The following is a 24,046-nucleotide window of genomic DNA, read 5'->3' on the forward strand; positions in this document are numbered from 1 at the left end:
AGTAGAATTTTGACATATACTTGGCATCAATTCTATTTATTTATAGATTTTTACATGAACATAAAAATATTCAATCTCAAATTATTGTAAAAGTTTTTTAGCCAGTACTTGGCAGTTGCTTTCAAATTGTGTGTTGGACTTTCTTATATTCTTTAATTTATTTTGACATGTTTGCTTTTTATGAAACTTTCCAAACTGATCATTTAATCCGTTTCAAGCTTCTATTCAGACAACTTAATTTTCTTTGAGCAAAGTTGACTTTAGAGCCCCAAACAAAACCGTAGAATAGTGAGTGTGTTTCTTTTTCGCACTGAGTATGTACATCCTAATTTTAACATCGTATTCAAAAATAGGTATTAATTAGCATCCATTTTTCACCACTGTTAGTGGAAGTTCATGTTTTTCAAACGTGAAAACAGTTTTTTTTTTATCTTACTCATTATGGTATCCCTTATTCTCCTGTTAATATAAATGCGAAATATTATAACCATGGTGCAACCCTGAAGCTTTTATCCTTGATGATTTTGTTGATCACATTTATGCCATATTACTGAAATGTAAAAGTAATACTGTCTTAGTAATTGACGTACCACTATAAACTTCATATGTTACGTCTTCAATTTTTCTGTCTCAGTTTTCAGTTTATATGTGACAAAATTTAAGCTGCACTGATATATGGGATGTATATTTGGAGATTGACATGCTATTCAAATGATTGCGTTTTTTTTTCTAAAAGGAGGGTTGCTTCATTTACGCAATGTTGGTTTAATTTGTACTGCTTAGTGAATTGTTGTTGTCTTGTCTTTCTTCTTTTGGACATAGTGCCATCTGTCATTCATTTCTTGTGATTGTTCATTGCAGTTTGATGCCTTCAGGTTTTCAAATGAATGTCGCAAATGTAAGTCAACTGTCCTCCTGGTTAGAGTAACACTACTTTTGCATTGTTATTTATTTTAACGCATGCAACATGTGCAACACAAAATATGTATTATATGCGAACTGTTTATCTCTGTAGCTTTGTACTAGTTTATGAAAATAAAATCAAGCATTCATTCATTCATTCATTCATTAACTAATAAAACTATTAGTACTGTATGAATTGATATTGCTATCTTTTTTGGACCAAACGTTATTGGATGTTTTGGCTTAATATCATGTATTAAGTGCACCTTTAAAAAGGACAATGATTATAACTTTTTTATATTTAAACTAAACAAGTTTTGAATATTATTTGTTCTGACAATGATATTTGTTCTATTAGTTTTCATGTTGGACATGGTTGTCTAGAAACGGGAGCTTTTGTCGCAGCAATAGAGCAATCACGAAAAGTATTTGATATCGGAGCAACTATGGGATTTGATATGCACCTACTAGACATTGGTGGTGGATTTCCTGGAGAGCAAATACAAAATGTAGAAACGAATATTACTTTTGAAAGGGTATGTGTAAAATATTTCATTTTCAGAAGAGAAGTGCAACCTTAGTTTTGTCCGTCAAATCATGTACATGTATGTACATAAAACATTATAAATACTAGTATTTCCTTAATACAAGAGTATGAATGCAAATTAACACTCTATATCTTTAAAGAAACGTTGTATTTTGTTTTTAACAATAATTCATACAACGTGTTCTTTTTTATCTGACACCTTGTTTTGACATTTAAACAAATGAGTGAGACGTTTATGTAATTTGACATAATATTGCCTGATCAAATCAAACTTAGTGTGCAAAGGACCATCTAGAGAATATTTTCACCATTGGTATTTTATAACCAATTAGAATATATACAGTATTAGTTTATGGTTTCTCTAATTAAATTCTGTATGTTCGAATATTGTTTTATTCTGCAATTTTAATATTCACGCTGAAACGCTAGTTTTCTACCTCCCAACCGTTGAATTTGTTTTTAAATGAAATCTGAATGATTTCAAGTTTATCGCTTTGTGTTTTCTGAACATCTGCATTTGTATACAAAAAAGGTCGATTGCAGGCTAAAATGCTCTCTACATACTTCTTCACTATATATCTATTCTATTGTACTGCCCGAAATGTTTTGTTACCGAAATCGAAATTGCGACTCAAAATTCAAATAGTATAATGACTATATACATATCGAGTTTCCACCTTCTTTTATGTGGACGATGAGAAGCAGTTTCTTCTTAGTGGCGTATTTATTTTTTCTTGTTTTCAGAAAATTATATTTCACAAACATGTTTATTATTTAAAATGTCACTGAAGTGTTTTTTTTTTTTAGATTGCTGAAGTTGCAAACAAATCACTAGATGATTTGTTCCCGGAAAAGGATGTTCGGATTATAGCTGAACCAGGACAATACTACGTCTCATCAGCTTTCACAGTTGCCGTTAATATTATAACAAAGAAAACGTTTACAGACAAATACACTTTATCACCAGGTGCGTTATTAAATGTTCTTACAAAGACATTCACAAATACTAGTACATGAGGTAAGATGTTAAAAAAAAATGGTGAAAAACATTTACTACAGAATTATGTTTCAGAGGGGTACAATTAATGATCAATAGAGAGGTGAAAAATACCAAAGTGAGATTCAAACTAGTTAGTTGAAAATAATTTGACAACGACACGGCTAAAATCACGATTTAGTACAAAGCAAGGTTTATATTTATATCAAACTAAAATATGTTTGCCCTACACATGCATTTAGTTTGCCACTTGACGGAAAACATCCAAGTGTTACCATCGGCTGAAAAAAGACAGACAGTACTATGGCAAAACAAAAAAGGCAAAACAACAGTCAACAATCACAACAAAAACTAGATGTTGAACAACTTTAACTCAAAAGAAGCAACAGTGAACTCAGTAAGTGGGGAAGAGTATGTTATTTTCATTATGTATACAAATTCGGATAGTAAGTTAATACGTTATAAACAAGCAAAGGGTGATGATAAACGGCACAAATCGATGGTCATTTATTAGCCTTATTCCATAATTGAAATTTAAAAAGTTTCTTGAGAAGACTATGTATGATATCTACCTCGAACAACAAGTTGACTGGAACCAGGGTACATCTGATTATAATGAGAATAGCGAAAATAATAATATATGCTTTTTTCGCGTCTGGAGCGCACTTGTGGATTCACCTTAATCAGGAACGTCTTTACGCAAACCAAAATGAAAGCAACGGATATATAACTACTTGATCAAAAGGAGCCTAAAATTAATCCATCTGAAGTCAGCTTTGTATGAGGGGGTTGAAAATTTTTCAATGTATCAACGAAGAATTGAATTGCAAAACGTTGCTATAAAACATATCAGTACCGAAGCACCGATTCTTAAGCTCGTAATACCCGCAGAGACTAACAGTCAGTGAGCCACGGTATCAACTCAGTGCTTCAACAATGAAAATAATGATTTATTAATGTGTTGCGTCCGAAGCGAACCAGGAAAGACTTATACTATAAAAATACCCTTACTAAAAAGAAATGCCGACCGTCGATCTGAAAAACATTCCGTAAAACTTTTTTTTTTTCAGTGCAAAGTCACGTATTATGATGATTTCGGTTTTAGAGATCTGTTTGTTTAAATCAGTGATTATTGCTTTTAAAGTATGATTTACTCCTTTCTCAAACAACAGATAATTATCTATCTGCGTTGTTCCTCTTTATGGAAGAAACTATTTTTGTTTTTCTCTTGTTTTTTTTTAAATGAGGCTTACTTGTATAAAAGCGTTGAGAAGTCAAATTTATTGTGCTTATTTCACTTGATGCAGATATGAAAACACTAGTTTTATAAAGTTTTGTGTTGTATTTAAGATCTCACTACATAGCGGGGAACGAGTGGTGTTCAGTAGCAGCGTTCATTTAGTCGTTGTTGCCACTTGTTGATGTGCGATGTTTTGTCGGTAGGAAAAGACTCGAATTTGTTATCTTAATTTTAAGAGAGTTCAGGATTGTACTTTCGAGAAACATCGAAAATGTTGTTGGGTGCTTTGTAAGTGAGTGGAAACAAAAACAAAAAACACTTTCGAAGAGTATTTAATACATAAGCCTTTATTTCGTTTCTTTAAAACGAATGTCTGAAAAGTTACCCCAGAAATTTTGTGATTATCTCTGCACAAAGTTTTAAAGTTAGAAGAACAAAATTCGCTATTTGAGGATGTTTGCTTATCTTATTTTTTATTTTTTGTTAGGTATTCGGAATCATCTGGTTTTATGCATGTGTTGCCATTAATAAATTTTGCCCACTAAGTTCTAATTTTCTTTTCATAATTTTTTACATAAAGTTCAAAAACAATTTTTTGAAAATCTTATAAAATTATTGTTATTTTTTCATAGTTTTCGAAAGGAAAAAGGTAACAAGTTTAAGTGTATGAAAAATCCAGAGAGAATCGTTTTATAACAGTCTTTTAAAAAGCTTGTTATTTTGAAACAGAGTAGCGAACATCCTTAAGTCTAGATTTCGGTTCTTTAAAACGATTGTCTTTAAAGTTACGCTCGAAATTTTTATTGCAATTACCTCTGCACAAAGTTTTGCAATTAGAGGAACCATTATGTCAGTCCCGTAGTAAAAAAAATCATAACCTTACGATTTCGGACATTGTTAAGATCACAATCACAAAATTGACAAAAGGATCTCAGTCGCCAAAATAAAGAATCTTGTTTTCAATATCAACGCCGACAGATATAGTTATAAAGTGTAAACTCATATTTCTGATAGGTTTGTTGAAGATGAATTTTAGTTCAATGTTTTCAAAGTATGGAGTCACAACCTCATAGAATTACGTAAATTCAATAACCAAATAAACTGATAACAGCAAATGCTCTGTTAGAATATTGCAGATTCAAGAATAATGTTAGTAATTATCTAGCCTTTCTGCAGGATAGAAAGTATTATGCGCGATCTAGAGTTTGCGCGGTTCCATCCGGTTTTTTTTTTTGTTTGTTACATTGATTTGTCTCTTCCAAATCAATAAACGAAATGTGAACACCGGTAAACTATCGCCTTAATTTATACTAATATAGAAGCTGAGTTCTTTGAAAGAAACTTAAAAAATAACATATCATAAATTTTTGTTTTTTTTTCGTGAATTTCAAAGGGACATTTAAAACTCATTATTCGATTAGATTTAACAGTTTACAATGAATGAAACTAGTTTAACAAAAGAAATAATGCAATCAGTCGTTTTTTATGATTTCAAATTTAACGTTTAACTGATTTTACAAAGTCAATATTGATTTTAGATGGGGATTTTCTCGACAAACCAACTGTACAGAACGAACCCACCAGAATGTACTATGTAAATGATGGAATATATGGCTGTTTTCTGTCATGCTTGATAGATCCTGGGTGTTTTGTACCCTCACATTTTAAGGTAAAACCTCAACACAAAATCTTGTTATGGATTCATATGAATCTTATTGCATGCAAATCAAAAGAGTAAAAAGCTCAACTCAGATATACCAATCATGAACGAAAAAAATACACAAACATGTCATATATATATTAATCCAAACAAAAAGTATTCAAATCAACGAAATGTATACATAAACGCATATTTATCCTGCTTTCGGGTTTTTTGCTCAAGGCGGTCCTGATTCAGGTGTTTCTAGAGGTGCGATTTGGACGCATGAGGTTAATAAAGCGATGTTTTTGTCTGCAGATGTTATTTCTAGGTCACAAAGACGCTTTTTTCCTAAGATTCATAACATTCCATGCAGGCGTGTGGTGATCGTTATTGGTAATCGATTGTAGTTGACTACATTTTATTATGTAATCGACACTAATTTGTAATCGTAAAATTTTTCGATTAAATGTAATCGTAATTAATTTAGTCGATTACAGCGACAAAATATGATGTAAATTCACTTATGATTACGTTAGTAAAATAGTTAAAAGAAAAAAAACTAGCTTAAATGAAAAAAAGAAAACAGTATGTATTCTTCAGTTTATATTAAAGGTATGATAAGACGTATAGATATGACTTGAGAGTCCATCAAATGCCTTATTCAGATCTGTTTATGTCTAAAGCTGCCTTATACACAACCAGATTTCCTGCCAAATTGTACTGCATTTCCAGCTTTTCAAACAAATGACTCGAAGCAAGCTTGACAATACGTTTAGACCTGCAAATCATGTTTATACTTAAAATTAAAAGATTATTAATACAAAATATGAAAATGGCATAAGATTAAGTTCTGTACTACATTGGACTTAAAAGCTGATGGTAAACAAAATCCATAAAAAGATTATTTTTTGTCAATGAGAGTATGGGTTTTTAGCTAATATGAATAATCCTTTGATTCATCAAATTTTATTATGTAAAGATTGCGAAAGAATACAAAATCCTTTTGAAAATGAAAGAATGCATTCAAATTCTTATTCAGTATCAAATGCATGTATCCTATTTTGACACTAAAATTATGTATTATTTATAAATTGGCTTTACTGATCAGATGATCAAAGACTTTTATCAATGACATGCATACTTTGTTTCGATTTCAATTACGTCTATTTAAATATGTGGTTTCTATTATATTGCCATAGGTTATACATTTTATAACATTGACAGTTTTAGACATGTAATTATGAAGATGATAGAAAGAAAAAGATAAACCCATTCAGCTATTATAATTGGATTTTTTGTTATATTTTTTAGATTAGCTGAACAAATTGTTCTACTTTTTTTTATAAAAAGATATCAAAAAGTAAAATGACAAAAAAAAAACGAACTCCAAGGGAAATTCAAAACGGAAGGTCCTTTATAAAATGGCAAAATCAAAAGCTCAAACACATCTAACGAATGAAAAACATTCCTAGTCCTAAAACTTTCATAATAGAAATATTGTCTTTTCATAAATAAAACGATTTAAAAGTTTTGTCTGTACATGTTAAAAGGTTAAAGATATATATTTTTACAAATAGAAAAAAAGTAAAATCACAAAAATACTGAACTTAGAGGAAAATCAATTCGGAAAGTCCATAATCACTTGGCAAAATCAAATAACAAAACGCATCAAAAACGAATGGACAAGAACTGTCATATTCCTGACTTGGTACAGGCATTTTCAAATGTAGAAAATGGTGGATTAAACCTGGTTTTATAGCACTAACCTTCTCACTTTGATGACAGTCTCATCAAATTCCGTTATATTTACATTGATGCGTTAACTAAACAGACACAATAAATAAAATAGTCAAAATATGGGTACATCAGCCATCATCGTATAACAATTTTAAAAGGAACAATTTAACAGAACACAAAAACATCTATCTACAAACACATACATTGATTTGTGTGTCTGACGTCAGAAAATTTTATACGTCACATAGATTTGTCGTTCAATGTGCATACAAACAATTTTAAAATTTACATAGGTAATGTTAGCATATAGGGTTAAAAATCAAAAGTATGTAAGAATAAATTTCAGAAATAGACCGAGATTGAAAATAGTCCAAAAGTTATATATAGAATTTATAAGAATCCACAAATAGTTAATTCCACTACGCGATTGAATGATTTTGACGTTTATGGTTCAACGTATTTTGTAATTAATTCATAATAGAAATATATCGTAATGACATAAAATAGAACAATATCATACTGACGGGATCTTTTAAAGTACAGAGTCACGTTATAAGAACCAAAGAAATACAAAAAGTCGCATATACAAAACACGCCAACAAAAAACGAAAGACAATACAAACACATTGACGAGATGTATAAGTACCGAGCCACGTCAAACGGATATCACATAAAACCATTCAACAGTAAAAGTAATATTAATAATAGAACAAAGACAAATGAAAGAACTATAAAACACGTTGTTAAGATGATAAACAACATCAGTAGGCAGAATTTAGCCTTTAAAATCTGTTTTTGCAGTTTTCTCAATGTATTTGCATTCAATGTTTAAATTGGCTTAGTAACCTAATATCAAAAGTGTTAATCTTTGCTGCATATCAGATAGATTCTTTCGGTATTTTTTTTCCTGAACTTCTCTGATCTAGCTGCATATATATACGGATAATTGACATGTTCAGTGGATTAAACCTGCTTTTATAGCTATCTAAACCTCTCACTTATATGACAGATGCATTGCATTCCATTATATTGACAGTAGTGTGTGAGCAAAACAATCAGACATAATAGGTAAAAACGTCAAAAATTAGGTTAGAGCAGTCAACATTGTAATATAATCTTTATCACTATAAAAACAAATAACTGTTTCAACAAAAGAAGCTTCCAAAACTGTAATGAAATACAAACAAATATACCTGACGATAATGAGTAAAATTAAACCACAGAACTTAAGTCAGTACGACAGCAAAATATGGAGCAAACGACCAAAAATAAAAAGAAGGTTTCGATGCACTGGTCCATGCCATTGCAAGAACTTTATCATTACCCTCTTTTAGAACACCCAAATTGCAAGATTTTTTCCTATTTCAGATCCTCAGTAAGAGCTTATATCTAGAAAACAAATGTCAACAAAACATTGGAAACAATGCTGCAAATGGTGTCTTTGTAAAATTCTACATTTCCACTATAAATACGATAAGCAACACTATTGTTTTTAACTTTCTTTGTTATTTTTTTATATTCTGACATGTAATTGATTGTAATCGAAAAGTGAAGTAATTACTGTTGATAAATCGATTTCGTATACAACTGTAAAGAGCATTGTTTCCATCCGTGATTCCATGAATGTTTAACAAAGATATTGATGAATAGAAAATGTAGCAATAAAGTGTACGGAAAAATAAAATTCAAAATTACTACATCCATCTATCACATAAAGTTAAATTGGGTCACACAATTTTTGAAGGCTGGACAAAATTATTAATATGTGTAAAATACATTAACTTGAGAATGTTTGTAAACGTTAATTATAAAATAATAAAGTAAAATACTGGAAAATGGAGATTTTTCAAAATATTGCTCTTGATACTGTTTTCTGCTTCTGTCTAGGTTTTTCAAATTCCCATAACGGTTGAACAAAGTTAGCCTTTAAAATATGTTTTTGCAGTTTTATCGATGTATTTGCATTCAATGTTTAAATTGGCTTAGTAACCTAATCTCAAAAGTGTTAATCTTTGCTGCATATCAGATAGATTTTTTCGGTAGTTTTTTCCTGAACTTCTATTATCTAGCTGCATATATATATACGGATAATTGACATGTTCAGTGATGTGTACAGCTAGTAGGAAAAAAAATAGGTTGGTACGCGAGGGATTTATTTTATACCAAATTTACACCAAGCTATCAAAGGCTGCTTTTCTCATCGTTTAGTGAATTAAAAGAGAAACGATAACATTATATTGGGATTTTCTGTTTATTTCAAATAACTTTATTGTTACTATTTACCAGACAGTTTTCTTGTGAATTTATAATCAAAGCGTCCTTGCGGAAAACGTTCCAACATTGAACAGATCCAATTTTAATATTTGCAAGAGAGGTATGTTTTGTCACTGGGTTTAATATACCCACTGCATATGCGGGAATAATCAATAAAATCCATATAAACTGTGAAAAATCTTTATAGAGAATTAGAGCAAGCCGTTTTTATATTTATTCAATTTCAAGATGTTATATAAATACATGTATAAAAATAAGAAGATGTGGTATGATTGCCAATAAATAAAAACTCTCTACCAGAGACCAAATGACGCAGTCAGTTAACAGTACGGTCTTTGAAAATATGCAAAACCCATACCACATAGGAATTTGTACATGGCCTTCAATGACAAAATTTAATGTAAAACATTTCATACGAGAACTCTAACGGCCTGATTTATGTACAAAATAATAAACAAAAAACAAATATGATATACAGCAAAAAACCACAGCCTATTAATTTCCTATTAATTACATTCTTCAGACTTGGGAGAGGCACTTACAGAATGTAGTGGGCTTAAGCATGTTTGCTGGCACCAGACCCCACCCCTACCCTTGACAGTGGTGTAACAGTACGCCAGATCAAACTATAAAAATCAGTTGAAAAGTGCGTGACTCATGAGATCGATACAAAGCACACAAAAAAACCTAACAAAAATACCAACGACACAAAGTACAGATCTGAGAGTACTCATAGTTACTAAAAGCTAGTTCAAAGCCAATAACAACTAATATATAAGACTAAAATATTAATTAGCACACATCAAACATCCGTGTAAATTTACTGGCTCGGTATACACAATTTTTGCGGAAATTAGGATGTGTTATCCCGTTTGTATTAAGTTTTCAACAGGTAAAGCAAGACTTCCAAACCAAATATTTGTATTAATGAAACAATTTGATAAAGTTTTTAAGTAATTTGTGGTAACGAGATCCTTTACTTAATAATTTACCAATAATACATATATAACGTTTATTGAATCCAAAACGTCACTAAAGACACGGGCATAGCGAACGATTTGGATTATAAAAACACTGTAGGATGGTGCTAAAGGAAGAGCTTTCCGTGTACAATGGTGTAAAACTGAAATATCTAAATCTAGGAAAGGACAGTTATTACTGTTTGTATGTGGTTTATTTAAAGTAAGATCCTTTTGGTGAATTTCAACAGCTTATTTAGAAAATTACATCACGAAAACATATTATCAAAGTAAAAGTAAGTGTTGTGAAATTTATCAATTAAATTGATTTAAAACGGGTCTTTACTAAGTTTGGTCATAACCTGTGATAAATAACAGTACCTGGAAAAGTCTGCTATTAGAAGGGCATCATTGGTGCCCATAGGATAAGATAAGCTAATAAGATATCTGATAAAGTATATAAGATATCTTGTATCATTATTGATATATCGTATTTTATTTGAAGTTTATAAGGTATATTAGTATATGTGCTTTATACGATATAGTATTTATCAACTGTGAAAGATCTCTATTAAACTTAATTATATATCTTTTATAGTTTATCAGACATTTTATATCTCTTTAAAAAAATATCTCTCAAAGAAATACTTAATGAGAAATCTTGTATGATTTATAATTCATATTTGAAAACATATAATGATATCTTATTTCTCTTATGATATATCTTATTAACTTTATTATATAAATATATATTATAAACTTTATAAGATATCGTATCTGATCAATTTATCAGATATCTTTTCTTTTTTTTTTCTTTTTTTTTGGCGGGGGGGGGGGGGGGGGGTATATATAGTAGTTAATATCTAATATATTTTGTTTATAAGATATGTCTTTCAATTTATAACATATCTTTATTATGTTATATGATTTCTTAAGTTTATTAGATGTCTCTATTAGTTAATAAGGTATGCTATTTAGTATAAAATATCTTGTAATGTTTATCTCATAAAATATTCTATATTACTACATGTATTTAATCTGAAAAGATATATCAATTTTATTATACGATATATTATTTAGATTATGAGATATCTTAAAGTAAATAATATATACTTATATAGTTTATAATATATCTGTTAAAATAATCAAAATGTCTTTTTAATTAGATAAGATATCTTATCACCTGAATGAGATATCTCAGAAACTAAAAGAGAAAATTGTCCAGTCGAACCCACTGTCCCTTGTAACGGGAGAGTTAGGCTTTCACAAAAATGTGCACCAACCCTTCCATATTCTCAGTAATGTGCCTGTACTATGTCAGGTGTCCGTAATTCAGTGGTTGTTGTTGATTGATTTCTGTCATATTGGTTTTCATAAATTGTATTATTATAATTATAGCAGATAGTTTTTCGTTTGAATTGTTTCCCATTTTTCATGTCGGGGCCTTTTGTAGCTGACTATACAGTATTTGTTTTTCACAAGGTTGAACGCCGTACGCTGACCTATTATTGCTTATATTTTCGTCATTTGAATTCTAGCCATATTATTATGGATACATAATCTTGTTTTTACTCGTTTCCTTTTTGTTTCTTATGTGTTGAGTTTTTTTTCTTCATTGTGGCAGTTAATGATCATGACATTCTTATTCTTATTTTGTTGCACAGCAACAAGACATTTTTTAGTTAACAATTCAATTCATATAAACCTTTGAAGGCTACCACTGATTTCAACTTTATGGAGATACTCTGATCTTTGTAGCTTCACTATTGGAAATGTGATACAAATAAGCCAGTAACGCGAATCTGTTAAGATAAATGGCAAATAACAAATACATTGATATATTTGCTTTTATCTTGGGTTAGTTTAAAGACAAAAGTAGAACAGGAAGAGTCGAATAGTATATATTTTATAATATGGTATAAAAATGAAAAAGAGAGGGTTCTATGATACCGGATTTCCCTGATGTCATTTTAGGCAAACTACACAGTTCTAAACTGATTCGATTCTCGGTATTGAATTTGTTTTTAAATCACAGGTACTTTTTAGTGAAGTGTCAGGTCGCAAATTGTTCCACCAAACCCAAAAGGTCGCAGGTCGGATTTGACCATGTTGGAGCCAATATAGACTGAACGTCAATGAGGCAGCAACTCTGCAAATAATGTATCCAACCAGGTTATTCTGATCTTACCCTTTTAACTAGTTGCAAAGTGTTTATACCGTTACATGTTTGAGATATGATTATTTCAATCTTGATTCTAAAGTGTTTTATTCATTAACGATTACAACTTGATGGGACTATAAAGCGTCGATAATCACAAAGAAAATTAAAATTGATATGTACTGCGTTCTTTCCAGTGTTGCAATGAGTGAAATAAAGCGCAGTGTGTAATTTGTCTACGAGTTAACCATTATTCGTATATTTATGCACAATTTCTCATCTGAAATCTGGGTATATAGTTTTTCCGATCAAAGGAGGAACGGTTGCGCCACTGTTTTAAGGATCTTGCTGCGTACAGTTTTCTTTCTCTTCGCATGTGACAATTTCAAAAAGATTAACTTTCAGCTTCAGCTACCCCCCCCCCCCCCCTTCCTGAAAAAATGATAATGCTTCCAGAATCATAAAAGTAAGATATATGTGGTACAAGGCATTGCTAAGGATCGTGCATAAATGTAATAAAGCTTATTTGTTTGATAACATTTTGCCGGCATTTGTTATTTCCCCCCCTCCCCAGGGAGTGTAATTCCGGGATAGTTGTACAATACATGAATACATATCATTACACGAGTTGTTTATGATATGTTAAAATATATCAGCAGAAGTCCATAACTAGTAGTGGGCTTCTGATATCAACCATGCCTAATTGACCATTGAACTCAATTAGATATTTCTCGTCAGAAAGATTTCCTATGACTCGTTTCTATAAATATCGACTTTGTTTCGTTTCGTTGTGATTCGTTTCATACCATACATATTTCGTTTTGTCAATTTTCGTTTCGTTTCGATTCGCTGTGTATCATTTCGTTCGCCTTCTTTCGTTTCTGTTCCGTTTCTCACTTTATGGCGATGAAATAAAAATAATTGAACATTAAGGGGGTTCGCGGGTCTAAATCATTTATATAGGATTTCTCTATGTTTTTCTATAAATGAACTTTATCTTATAGTTAATAGAAAAATAAAATAAAAAAGTGGGGTCACCGTTCATTTCCGCTCAAAATCTGCCTTCGAAAGAAGCATACATTTTTGTAAAGGTGGTTTTTTTCTGTTGAAGTAATAGGAGAAATAAAGGTAATGTCGAAATAAAAAAAAGAAATTCATTACAGAAATCGCTAAAATTTTACAATAATTTAGTTTAAGTACAGCTTATATGGAAATTATATTAAAAAAGATAGGTCACCGATGAGTTGAAAAAGATATTTCAATTTTAGAGCCAAGAAATGGCATTTTTCCACCAAAGGGAGATAATTTGGAACTTTTTCAATGATGTATACATTTTGAAAGTCATCTGGGGCCAACACGAATTGATTGTTTTGAATGACTTTTGTACCATATAATAAAGTAACAACTACGAACGGAAATAAATAAAATTTGTAATGAAAAACAAATGTTTGATTTTTTTCTGAATTTTTTATACCCTCGAGCCTCCTTAAAAGTGCAAAAAGCATACGATATACTTCAGATACTATATAGTATGTGTTTTCTCTAATAAGAAATTCCATTATTCGTTGCCTGGATAACACTGTACAGTTACTGTAACAAACAAAAAGACAGATCATATACATGGCATCAGACCGGTCTGTTTTTAGAATGAAGAATATTACAGAGATTAGTAGGTTTAAATTGGAACACATTTCAAATGAATTTTGATATCTTTTGAACATATTTAGAGGTATGTCTTAATTTTTATATAATCTATTACTTTGTTTCCAAGTTGAGTAAAAAAAAAAATACATTCAAACAATTAAAACTGTGTTTGAAGGTCAATTGATTTCCTTTAAGGTAAAATTTATAATTCTGTAATATTAGGACAGTGATGAAGAACTACATAACAGTACTATATGGGGACCAACTTGTGATTCACTGGATTTAGTTATAGAGAATGTCAAATTACCAGAACTAACAACTGGAGATTGGATTTTCTTCAAAGATATGGGCGCATATTCATTTACTACAGCCTCATCTTTCAATAGTATGCCAAAAGTCAAGAAATACTTCATATGTGAAAAAAGTTTATGGTATATGTTCTGCTTTAAATTATCTTTCTATCGATTTAGCATCAAAAATAAATGTAGACCTGGACAGGTCAGTCTGTTTAAAATATCCCACATAAATCTAGATCTATATATTAAATTATGAACAAATGATTAAACAGTAGTGAAAAAATAGACAAAATATCTCGAAAATAACATTTGTCTTATTCTAGAGAAAATATATACATACATTCGAATGAAAAGATATGGTGGTTATACATCAATGACGGTAACCTAGCGAAACAAAAATACATTTTGCGTTCTAGAGCAATAAAATGAAAAGAATCTAAACAAACTATTTCTTAGTATTTCCAAATATAAAGTGCATATTTTATACATGAAAGAAAGTAATGACTTTGTTTAAACAAAACAAAAACCTTTCTTCACTTAGACTGTAGGCTGGGAAATATGCAATAGTATAAAGATTCAAAGCGTCAATAATGCATGTGTAAAATCAGATAAGATGTTTATTGTTTATGATTTTCTCTTTTCGTATAATTACTTTTCAAACCCACAGAAAATTAAGCAACATAAAAGTAGTGTAGTGATAGTATTCTTCTTATTATTATCATTTTTATTGCTATTAATCTGTTTTCTGATTGTTAGAACCAAAAGAAGGCTAGATTTCGGGTAGGCCATAACCTCATCCTTGCCGAGGGATTAAGATCTAGATCAATAATTCATACCGTATTTTGTACATTTGTCGTCTCTATCAAAATTAGGAAAAACATTTATGGTTACTGTTCAAAGTACTTACAACATAAAATGTTTAGGGAATTCTAGCAAAAAAAGTAACGTACTAAAATTTTGTAAATTTCGTGTTTGTTTTTCAGGGAACAAGTATATCAACGCTAACTCCAGTGAACATAGTTGTAAAATAGCACAAAATGTATACAGAATGGTTTTATATATCACGTATATGTGTGCCATTTTTTTAATTTCTAATTTTCCGTTCTCAAACTAATTCTATTGGGTGGAAGCATTGAAACTTATGTAAATATCATTATTTAGAATTATGTATTTGTAAATATTTCCTATTTTTTAAATTGTATAACATAAAGTTGACCATGTGAGCAATAATGAACCTCTGAGTGTTTTGCCAGTGGCAAGGCTATTTCTAAGATTACATACGGACATCTTAAATCTAAGGCAAACACACAAGGGTGAACACTTTTTGTTCTTCTTGGTCGATAATTTAAACAAGTGATTCCTATTAACACGAAAGAGGCTTGTGACGTGCAAAAATCTTATCAAGAGGAGTTATTTGCTAAATTTGGTGAAGCATATTTTTTAGTTTGTGGCAATGGAAACTTTCATGAATATCTTAGTTTTTTTCTTTGTGTGGATTTTTATTATGTCAAATATATCTAACTAGCTCGTACACTCCTCAAACAAAAGTCAATTTAAAGATATTCGATATATGGAAGCCATCATTGATAAAGTACTTCTGTGATATGGCTCAAAATTATATTGGTCTGATTTTTACTAGGAATTTTAATCGTTTGATTAAATTCTCCGTTATTTCATTTGCACAAATGTCTCACATTGTTCGCTCACAAAGTAGACGAATTTTGCATACAAAATAGGAAGACCACCAAAAAAACACCTTTGAAACCAATGAAGTATGTATCCGAATATCTAGCACACATACAAAAACAGGAATCAGACGAAAAAAGAAAAACATGCATATGGCCAGAAAAAAAATTCAAGTCGTTCCGGGATTTTATCGGACAGGTTCTACAATTTGTTAACAAATTACTTAGAGGTACCTCCCATAATCATACAGTCAACTGTTTTATTTCGACAAGACTTTGTGACATCTTTTTCTAAAGAGAAACGAAGCAAAAATTGACTCAACTTTTTCATTAGAAATTACTACGAGTGATGACAGATAGCCAACACCAGTACTAAATCTGCCCTGTGTCCATCATGTTCACCATCTAAATCTGGTATTGATCTTTTGAGATGTCTCATTTGTGAAAATCTAAGTTTTTTACTACGAGTGATGACAAATTACTAAATCTGCCCTGTGTCCATCATGTTCATCATCCAAATCTGGTATTGTTCTTTTGAGTTGTCTCATTTGTGAAAATCTAAGTTATTTGCTCAATGGTCAGATTGCACCATAACCAATAATCTAACGACACAGAGTGTGCGACTGTTTAAGTTAGATGACTGCTTTTTCGCCAACTTTGTCATTTTCGTGGCATATATATATATATATCAATTTTTTGCACCGAGGACTGGCTTTATATTAAGAATTCGGCAGCTATTACGGACAAAAAAGAATTGTGCAAGTGAGATGACTTCAGAATATTTTAATTTGAAAATTCATATATCAAAGTCATGTAGATATCAGTCCTTTTTAAACTTAATTGTCTTTTTTAACTGATGTTGTGTGGCTTTGGACCAAATCAAAGCATTGGGAAGGTGTTATGGGTATATTGCAATAACTCTTATATATAACTCTATCAAATTATATATTTTTATCATATTATTTAATCTAATGTCATTTTAAAACTACACATCTAATACATGGATTTTAAAAACTGGACAATCTAGTGGCAATCCAATTTGAAATATGATTTGACATATATTTGATTACGATTCGCAACTAAACGAAAGATTAGAGAAAGAGTGTAATTCGACTTATTATCAATACCAACCGTATTTGAGTAACGCCAGTAAACGTATTCGATAATACATATGCTGGTTTTGTTGACACGACAAAATTAAGGATAACAAATTCAAACGTTGTAACAAGACATTTCATTGGTAAAACGTGGCGCTGCACAAAGACCTTCAAACACAGTGTTTAGTACTATTCCGAAGTTAGTTGCTATGATATTTTAGACTCAACAATATCTGATTATTACAAGACAATTTTCTTGTTTGTATATGTTAAGCCGAACGTTTGATCATGTGATGGCTGATATCGACCAAGGGCTGACAATACATCTTATATGAAAACTTTCATATAATAATCATTTTACAATATACTTGCACTAAACAAAAAGTAGGATTTACTAAAAATGTGTTTCTTAAAACAATATCTCTCGCAAATATGCAATTTATACTGCAGGTCAACAACAAATATATTAGACAGTTGAATAAATTTATCTAGAGGTATATTTTAAATAAATATATTAAACCGTAAAAACTTAAACGTTTCTAGGATTTAACACCGTCGTTCAAAAATATCATTGTTAAATATGAAAATATTACGGATTTGTGATGACTACACAGAGATGTCAGTTTATTCCGAAAGCAGTCGCGGAACATAAGACTTGTTTTTACCCCTGTTAAAAAATCAATATCGAACGTTACTATGTGACATAGCCTTCTACATAACAGAAAAAGAAAATCAGAGGCTTACAAAGGGAACATTAGTGAGTATCCGTCAATGAAAGTATTATTATAAAGTATTACATACGGAAAAAATATTTTCACTTCAAATTACAGAATGATTCACGTATGCAGACAAATATCAGGGTGGGTTTATCAATATTTCTGGTGATCAAAATACACAAATAAATCACTTGCATACCCAAACAAAAAGTAAAATCACAAAAATACTGAACTTAGAGGAAAATCAATTCGGAAAGTCCATAATCACATGGCAAAATCAAATAACAAAACGCATCAAAAACGAATGGACAAGAACTGTCATATTCCTGACTTGGTACAGGCATTTTCAAATGTATATATATTGCAAAATTATGTCCACCGTAAAACAATTTATTTTTCAAGATAAAAAAAAAAGCATGTAAGAGAAGTATTTAAAATATATAGATATCTATACTGCATAGTGAATGTTCAATCTATACCAGTACAGGAAAACCCAGTAAGGGAAGGATAATCCGTAATATACGTGTAATTCAGGTTTCAGGGAATATAAACCTTAAGCTGGGAATATCACATTGCACACCCTCTCTGGGACCGAAATAACATAGAAACGTTTTAGAATCTACGGTTTAATATATTTATCTTAAATACTTAGTATAAATAACTATCTTCAACTGTGTTATATAGTATACAAATGCAGTATACATTACTTACAATGGATGGTTTTTAGGTTAAACAATTTTGATACAATATTGGGTTTTTTTCTAAGTTGGCGTATACGATCAAAAGATTACTTTGTGACAGTTTACATATCATATGAATTATCAAATTTAATTGGTGAAATGGTTTGAACTAAGTTTTACTTTCATAGTCCATACAAAGATTTTAAAATTTAAAACAATGCTCATTGTATTATTTGTATTGTAGATTTCATGATTTATGTTCTTGTTTTGTATTATTTGTTCCAAATGCGCTGCTTTTTTCATTGAAATTGTAACGTTGGCCGAAACTTACAAAGTACATACTTTCCTATCACACGCATTTGATTATATTTTCCCTTTTTAAAAATATGGAATTTACGTTAATTTAATGATAGAATCATTCTGTAAGAATTTTGAAATATTTTCTATATTATAAGTTTATGATAAGGTATAATTATTTAAAGTTCTCTTAATAAAAAATTTAATAACAATTTTTATTTTAGCATTTATATATTTAACGAAACAGTCTTATTTTCTTGCTTTGAATTTAATATCAGATTGAAGTTAAACATTGAGTTTAAGTTATTTATTTGATAAATTTTATTTATTTAAAGCACATGCCTATTTGTTTACACTTTATTGATACAAATACAACTTGAGTGATTTTCGATGGAGTATTTTGGAATAATTGTCTTCCTTCAGAAATGATAAAGCAAGTTTTTTATAGTTTAAATTGTTTTTGAAAATTGTTGTTAACATACATTGCTATTTCATAAGAACCAAGAGACATGATAATCGCACGTTTAGGGTTTTTTTTCATTAAAAACCGAGAATTTAAATATAGCGTGTAACATACGTAAATGATTATTGTTAATATTTGAACAGAAACTATTACATGAAATGAATAAGTAAGTTTCGATCCAAAGTAAATTTGTCGATTTCTGTACACTATTATCGTACCAGAAAAAAGTGAAAGCTATGATTGCTGTCAAGAATAGAAATACTTGGGTATATTGTAATACGCAAAAAAAAAAACAATTATATATTTCAAATTGGTATGCGTTAATGTTATCTCTATCTAGTACAAATTGTTTGATTTTTTGACATGTATTTATTTGGAAAACTGTTATCATAAAATATGTGTAATTGGAATATTATTCAAGATTCAATAAAGTCTAGGTATTTTTTGAAATTCTTTGCTTTTACCAGGCCAGTAAGAAATTTCTATGACAGCAGCTATTAAAATGGTAAATACGACAGATTGTCTCGATTTATTTTTTCCATTTAGTTTGTATATCTTCTTTGCTATTTATCACTTTTCAAGAATTCATGGATTATGTTTGATTCAAAATCTTTCTTCACAATCACCTAATTCGAAAGAAGCTGCTAAAGATTTTACATCAAAATACTTTCAAGAAAAAAAAATCAAAATAACTCAGTTGGATAACTAATAACCAGACAAACAAAAAAAATAAACTGGAAACGTTTTAAAACTTGGCACATTGTTAAGACACACGTCTATCGTTTACTAATATTTGCATCTGCTTATCTTTGTAATTTGATTCCACCAATAATTCAAAGTACAAAAAACTTATTACACATACCAGGCTTATTGTATATCACGCGGCCGCTGTGCGTTTCTTCTAAACAAAATCCTTAGTTGCGTTTAAATCAAACCGTAACCAAACTCAATTCGTAGTTAAAGTGCATTGGAAGTCTTAAATCTCAAGGGTTGTGACAATCCTGGATAAGGCGATCTATGTCTTGAGATAGAAAACCCTTAATATACTGATATACCCGTTTCAAATTCTCTCCTTGACCAACTAAGCTTTCATACTTTTAACTATACAAATGTGTTTTAGCATTATTGATACGTTATATAAATTTAAACAAGATTGTTACGAAGCAAATTGTCCAACGCCGCTCAATTAGTGAAGAATTAAATGGTGTGTCACAAAAGAGGGGCGAAGGATACCAGAGGGACATTCAACTCATAAATCGAAAATAAACTGACAATGCCATGACTTAAAAAGGAAAAAAGACAAACAGACACACAATAGACAACAAAAAACAACATAGAAAACTAAAGACTAAGCAACACGAACCCCACCAAAAACTGGGGGTGATCTCAGGTGCTCCGGAAGGGTAAGCAGATCCTACTCCACAGGTGGCACCCGTCGTGTTGCTCATGTTAGTCCAAACCAGGTAAATAGTGTAATTCGATAGGACACATTCGTGAAAAGGAACGGGATTGTAATTACGACATTTACGACAATGTGTCATTGTGGTACGATAGTCAAACTACAGTTAAAAGCCCAAAATTCCCTTAAAAATTTTCAAATGACGGTAAACTATGGTCAACACTAGATGTTGCCAAACAAACTTAACAAGTAATCAAGTACCATAGTTGTGTTCACAAGGGAAAATATATTCGAATGAATGTCTTACCTAGGACTATATTACAATTTATTTTTTTTTTGTCAAGGGGACAGTTGTTTATTGTCCGTCATTGTTATAAGTTATAGAATGAACCAACTGTTAAAAACTACAAGTCAAATATATATCACCTTATCCCTTGTAAGTATTCTTATATAGGGCTGACTCGACGTAGAATATTGGTCGGGACGACTTAGGCCGAATCAATCTGGGACCAGAACGACATGAAATCACACTTTTGCAATACTCCAAAAAATTGTCCAATAACTCCGGCAAAAATGGTTGGATCAAAATTACGGTACATGTATAATATGGTCATGTTCACATAATGGCAATTAGTAAAACTAGTCATGACGGCAAATAATATAGTACCAAGTATCAAAGCTTTCCTTCAGATGGTCTCAAAGAAGTTTCATTCACCAGTTGTTTTTATTATGGACGCTACCACGAGTTGGTAGACCGTATTAGAATATCACAGATGAATACGGATATGTTCCAATAAATATTTTCGAAAACTTATCGATACTGACGCTTACATTGATGCCTAGGACGACATGTAACCTTTTTCGGAATTGAGCATCTCAAAGTGTGCAATGACAGTCATATTTGAAGATACCATCTATTTTATATTTTGAACACTGTATATTTTTCTAATTTCAATGATTTGTTTCTATATTGGGTGATAAAAGAGAACATGTAGAATTTTACCAAATCGGGTTTATCTTCAGATCCAAATCAATCAATCAAAATATTAAACTTAACATTTATATTATTCTGAATGGTTTCAATTTGTTATCAGAGCAGGCTTATACAGAGTATAGGCTATTCATGTCAGAAAACATGCACATAGGGCAGGCTGCCAATAATGTAAGTCTTGTTTTCAAACTCTATAAATATTGAAAAAGGGGTGGGGTATTAAATGTACTGTTACAACAAAGTTAGAGTATATGCAGAGATTTCTTATAGGCTACGATTCTGATCAATAAGTATTCTTGTGATGTAAGAGTTTCTACAAAGTTTTCTATTTCAATAAATGTTAGCATAGGTTGCACTTTGTGAATATAGCTGATTTCTAAACCGCGCCTCTTTTGGGGAAGTATGTATTATTCATAAATGTTTTGTTTTGTTAACCTACTGGTTCCCAGATATGATCTCCATGTTTCATCTCATAGAGATACGACTTGGGAATTTTACAAGTATACATACTGTTGGATAATGGACCAATTGAATTCTTACAAAAACTCAGAGTAAAGGGAGGGTAGTACAGAACTTTAGTATAATTTTAAACCCAAAGTGCATATGAATTTTCCATTCCAGGATTTGATTTTTTACGAAACTTCATAGTGAAAATGGCACAGTTTTAGCCGTAAAAGAAGTTCCTATAGGAAATTGCATTGAGAATAATTATTTACAGAAGCGCAACCTTTATTGAATCTGTTAAGGTGGTACCCAACACTTTCACTAAAATTAATTTGGCTCGTTTAATTTTCATAAATTTTGACAAAGTATTTACTTTGAACCTTTAATAAAAATTCAAAAATTTCAAAAATTTTGAACCAACCATTTTGTCAGAAAAATTACACTGGTTATATAGCAGTTTGACAAAGACCAATTTTGGTCATTGAGAAGCTTAATATTCCCTTTACAACCCAAAGTAATTAAAACGTTTAGCTGACTTTACAGAGTTATCTCCCTGTAGTGTTAGGTACCACCTTAAGTAGCTGAGAATTGACCGATCTTCATATTATACTTTGTAAAAAAAGGGGATGGGGTCTTTACACAGAAACACGAAAGTGTATAGGATATATAACTCACAAATATTTACATGTTATGCTATTCAATTCAGGAGAACAGCTAACGTGGACGATAAACTAAGCCTGCACAGATATTACTAATGGCAGATAATTTATTCCTTGTGTGTCTCCACAATGTCCCGAATGCATTATAGGTCTTCAATTCGCCAATTGTATGTTCTACCGTAGCATGGTATTCCGTTAAAAGTCTATTGAATCTCCTGCATTTTCTTTTTAGATTTGCAGGCTATTGAGCGTCATTATGTCTGATTTGGATAAATTTTGTTTGCTAACAAAAAAACAGTCATTAATAAAAGCCAATTTCTGATCTGTTAGTTGCATAAGCATACACTGTTGGGCGTTGTTCTTGTTCGTTGCCAGATTATAATTTCACATAGTATATATTATCATAAAAGTTAAAAACAATTAAAAAAGATAACAAACTAATGAGAAAGGAGATGAAGTCGTCGCTTACCTCGATGACGGCGCAGCATCAGACGACGACTCTGCCCATTCACCTTCCCCATTGGGGGTTTATGCAACTCCGCCCATAAACTGCTGCTAGCAGCAAAGGAGGCTGCAAAAGTAAATAACTAATATGGCACAATTGCCCAAACAGGAAGTAAAAACAGATGTCTGTCACCAATTCCTCACTAAAAGAATTTCAAAACTAATTAGAGCATTCGGTGTTTCTATCTCAGATTCCTCCGAAAAATTATAATTATATGAAACCAATCACAGAATACATATTTTTTAACTTAGCTGGAGCTAACCAAGTTTTACGAGGTAATTCTTTCAGCAGATTTCGATATTTTGTTACGGTCCCTTTATTCATTCAGTAAGTGTAGTGTAAACTGACGATATAGTACAGGCAATAGAAATAATCCTACCAAGTATGAAAGCTTCCAGTCAAACCGTCTCTGAATATCGATGGATTTCAGACGAACGGACGAATATAGATTGGTTGATTTATTAGTGTGTAATGCAACTTTCAGCACTATTATACTATTTCGTGGCGTTTGTTTTTGTATGGTGGAGGAAGCCGGAGTGCCCGGAGAGAACCACTGACCTTCGGTAGGAAAACTAGCAATCCTAGTCAATAAAGAGTTAGTCGTAATTTAATATGTTTTTGTTTAGTACTGGAGCATGCTCATATTCCACTACAGCCATACATTGTTTACTAGACTTAGAAAAACATCATAAGTTTGCTTGACTTTTGCTTTA

General features: G+C 30.9%; 1 protein-coding gene across 3 annotated transcripts in view; it reads left to right on the forward strand.

Annotated features, from left to right (window-relative positions):
• Window positions 1-19,148, forward strand: part of LOC143075855 (ornithine decarboxylase-like) — a 71,106-nt gene extending 51,958 nt beyond the window's left edge. For all 3 annotated transcript variants that reach the window (XM_076251439.1, XM_076251440.1, XM_076251438.1), the window contains exons 7-11: window positions 1,262-1,439; window positions 2,258-2,417; window positions 5,226-5,356; window positions 14,324-14,532; window positions 15,381-19,148. In XM_076251439.1, the coding sequence (XP_076107554.1) occupies window positions 1,262-1,439; window positions 2,258-2,417; window positions 5,226-5,356; window positions 14,324-14,532; window positions 15,381-15,402 (700 nt within the window). In that variant the 3' untranslated portion in view covers window positions 15,403-19,148. The remainder of the gene's footprint in view (window positions 1-1,261; window positions 1,440-2,257; window positions 2,418-5,225; window positions 5,357-14,323; window positions 14,533-15,380) is intronic.
• Window positions 19,149-24,046: the final 4,898 nt, after the last annotated feature.

This window comes from Mytilus galloprovincialis, chromosome 5 (assembly GCF_965363235.1).
Source record: "Mytilus galloprovincialis chromosome 5, xbMytGall1.hap1.1, whole genome shotgun sequence".
NCBI classification, from domain to species: Eukaryota; Metazoa; Mollusca; class Bivalvia; order Mytilida; family Mytilidae; genus Mytilus; species Mytilus galloprovincialis.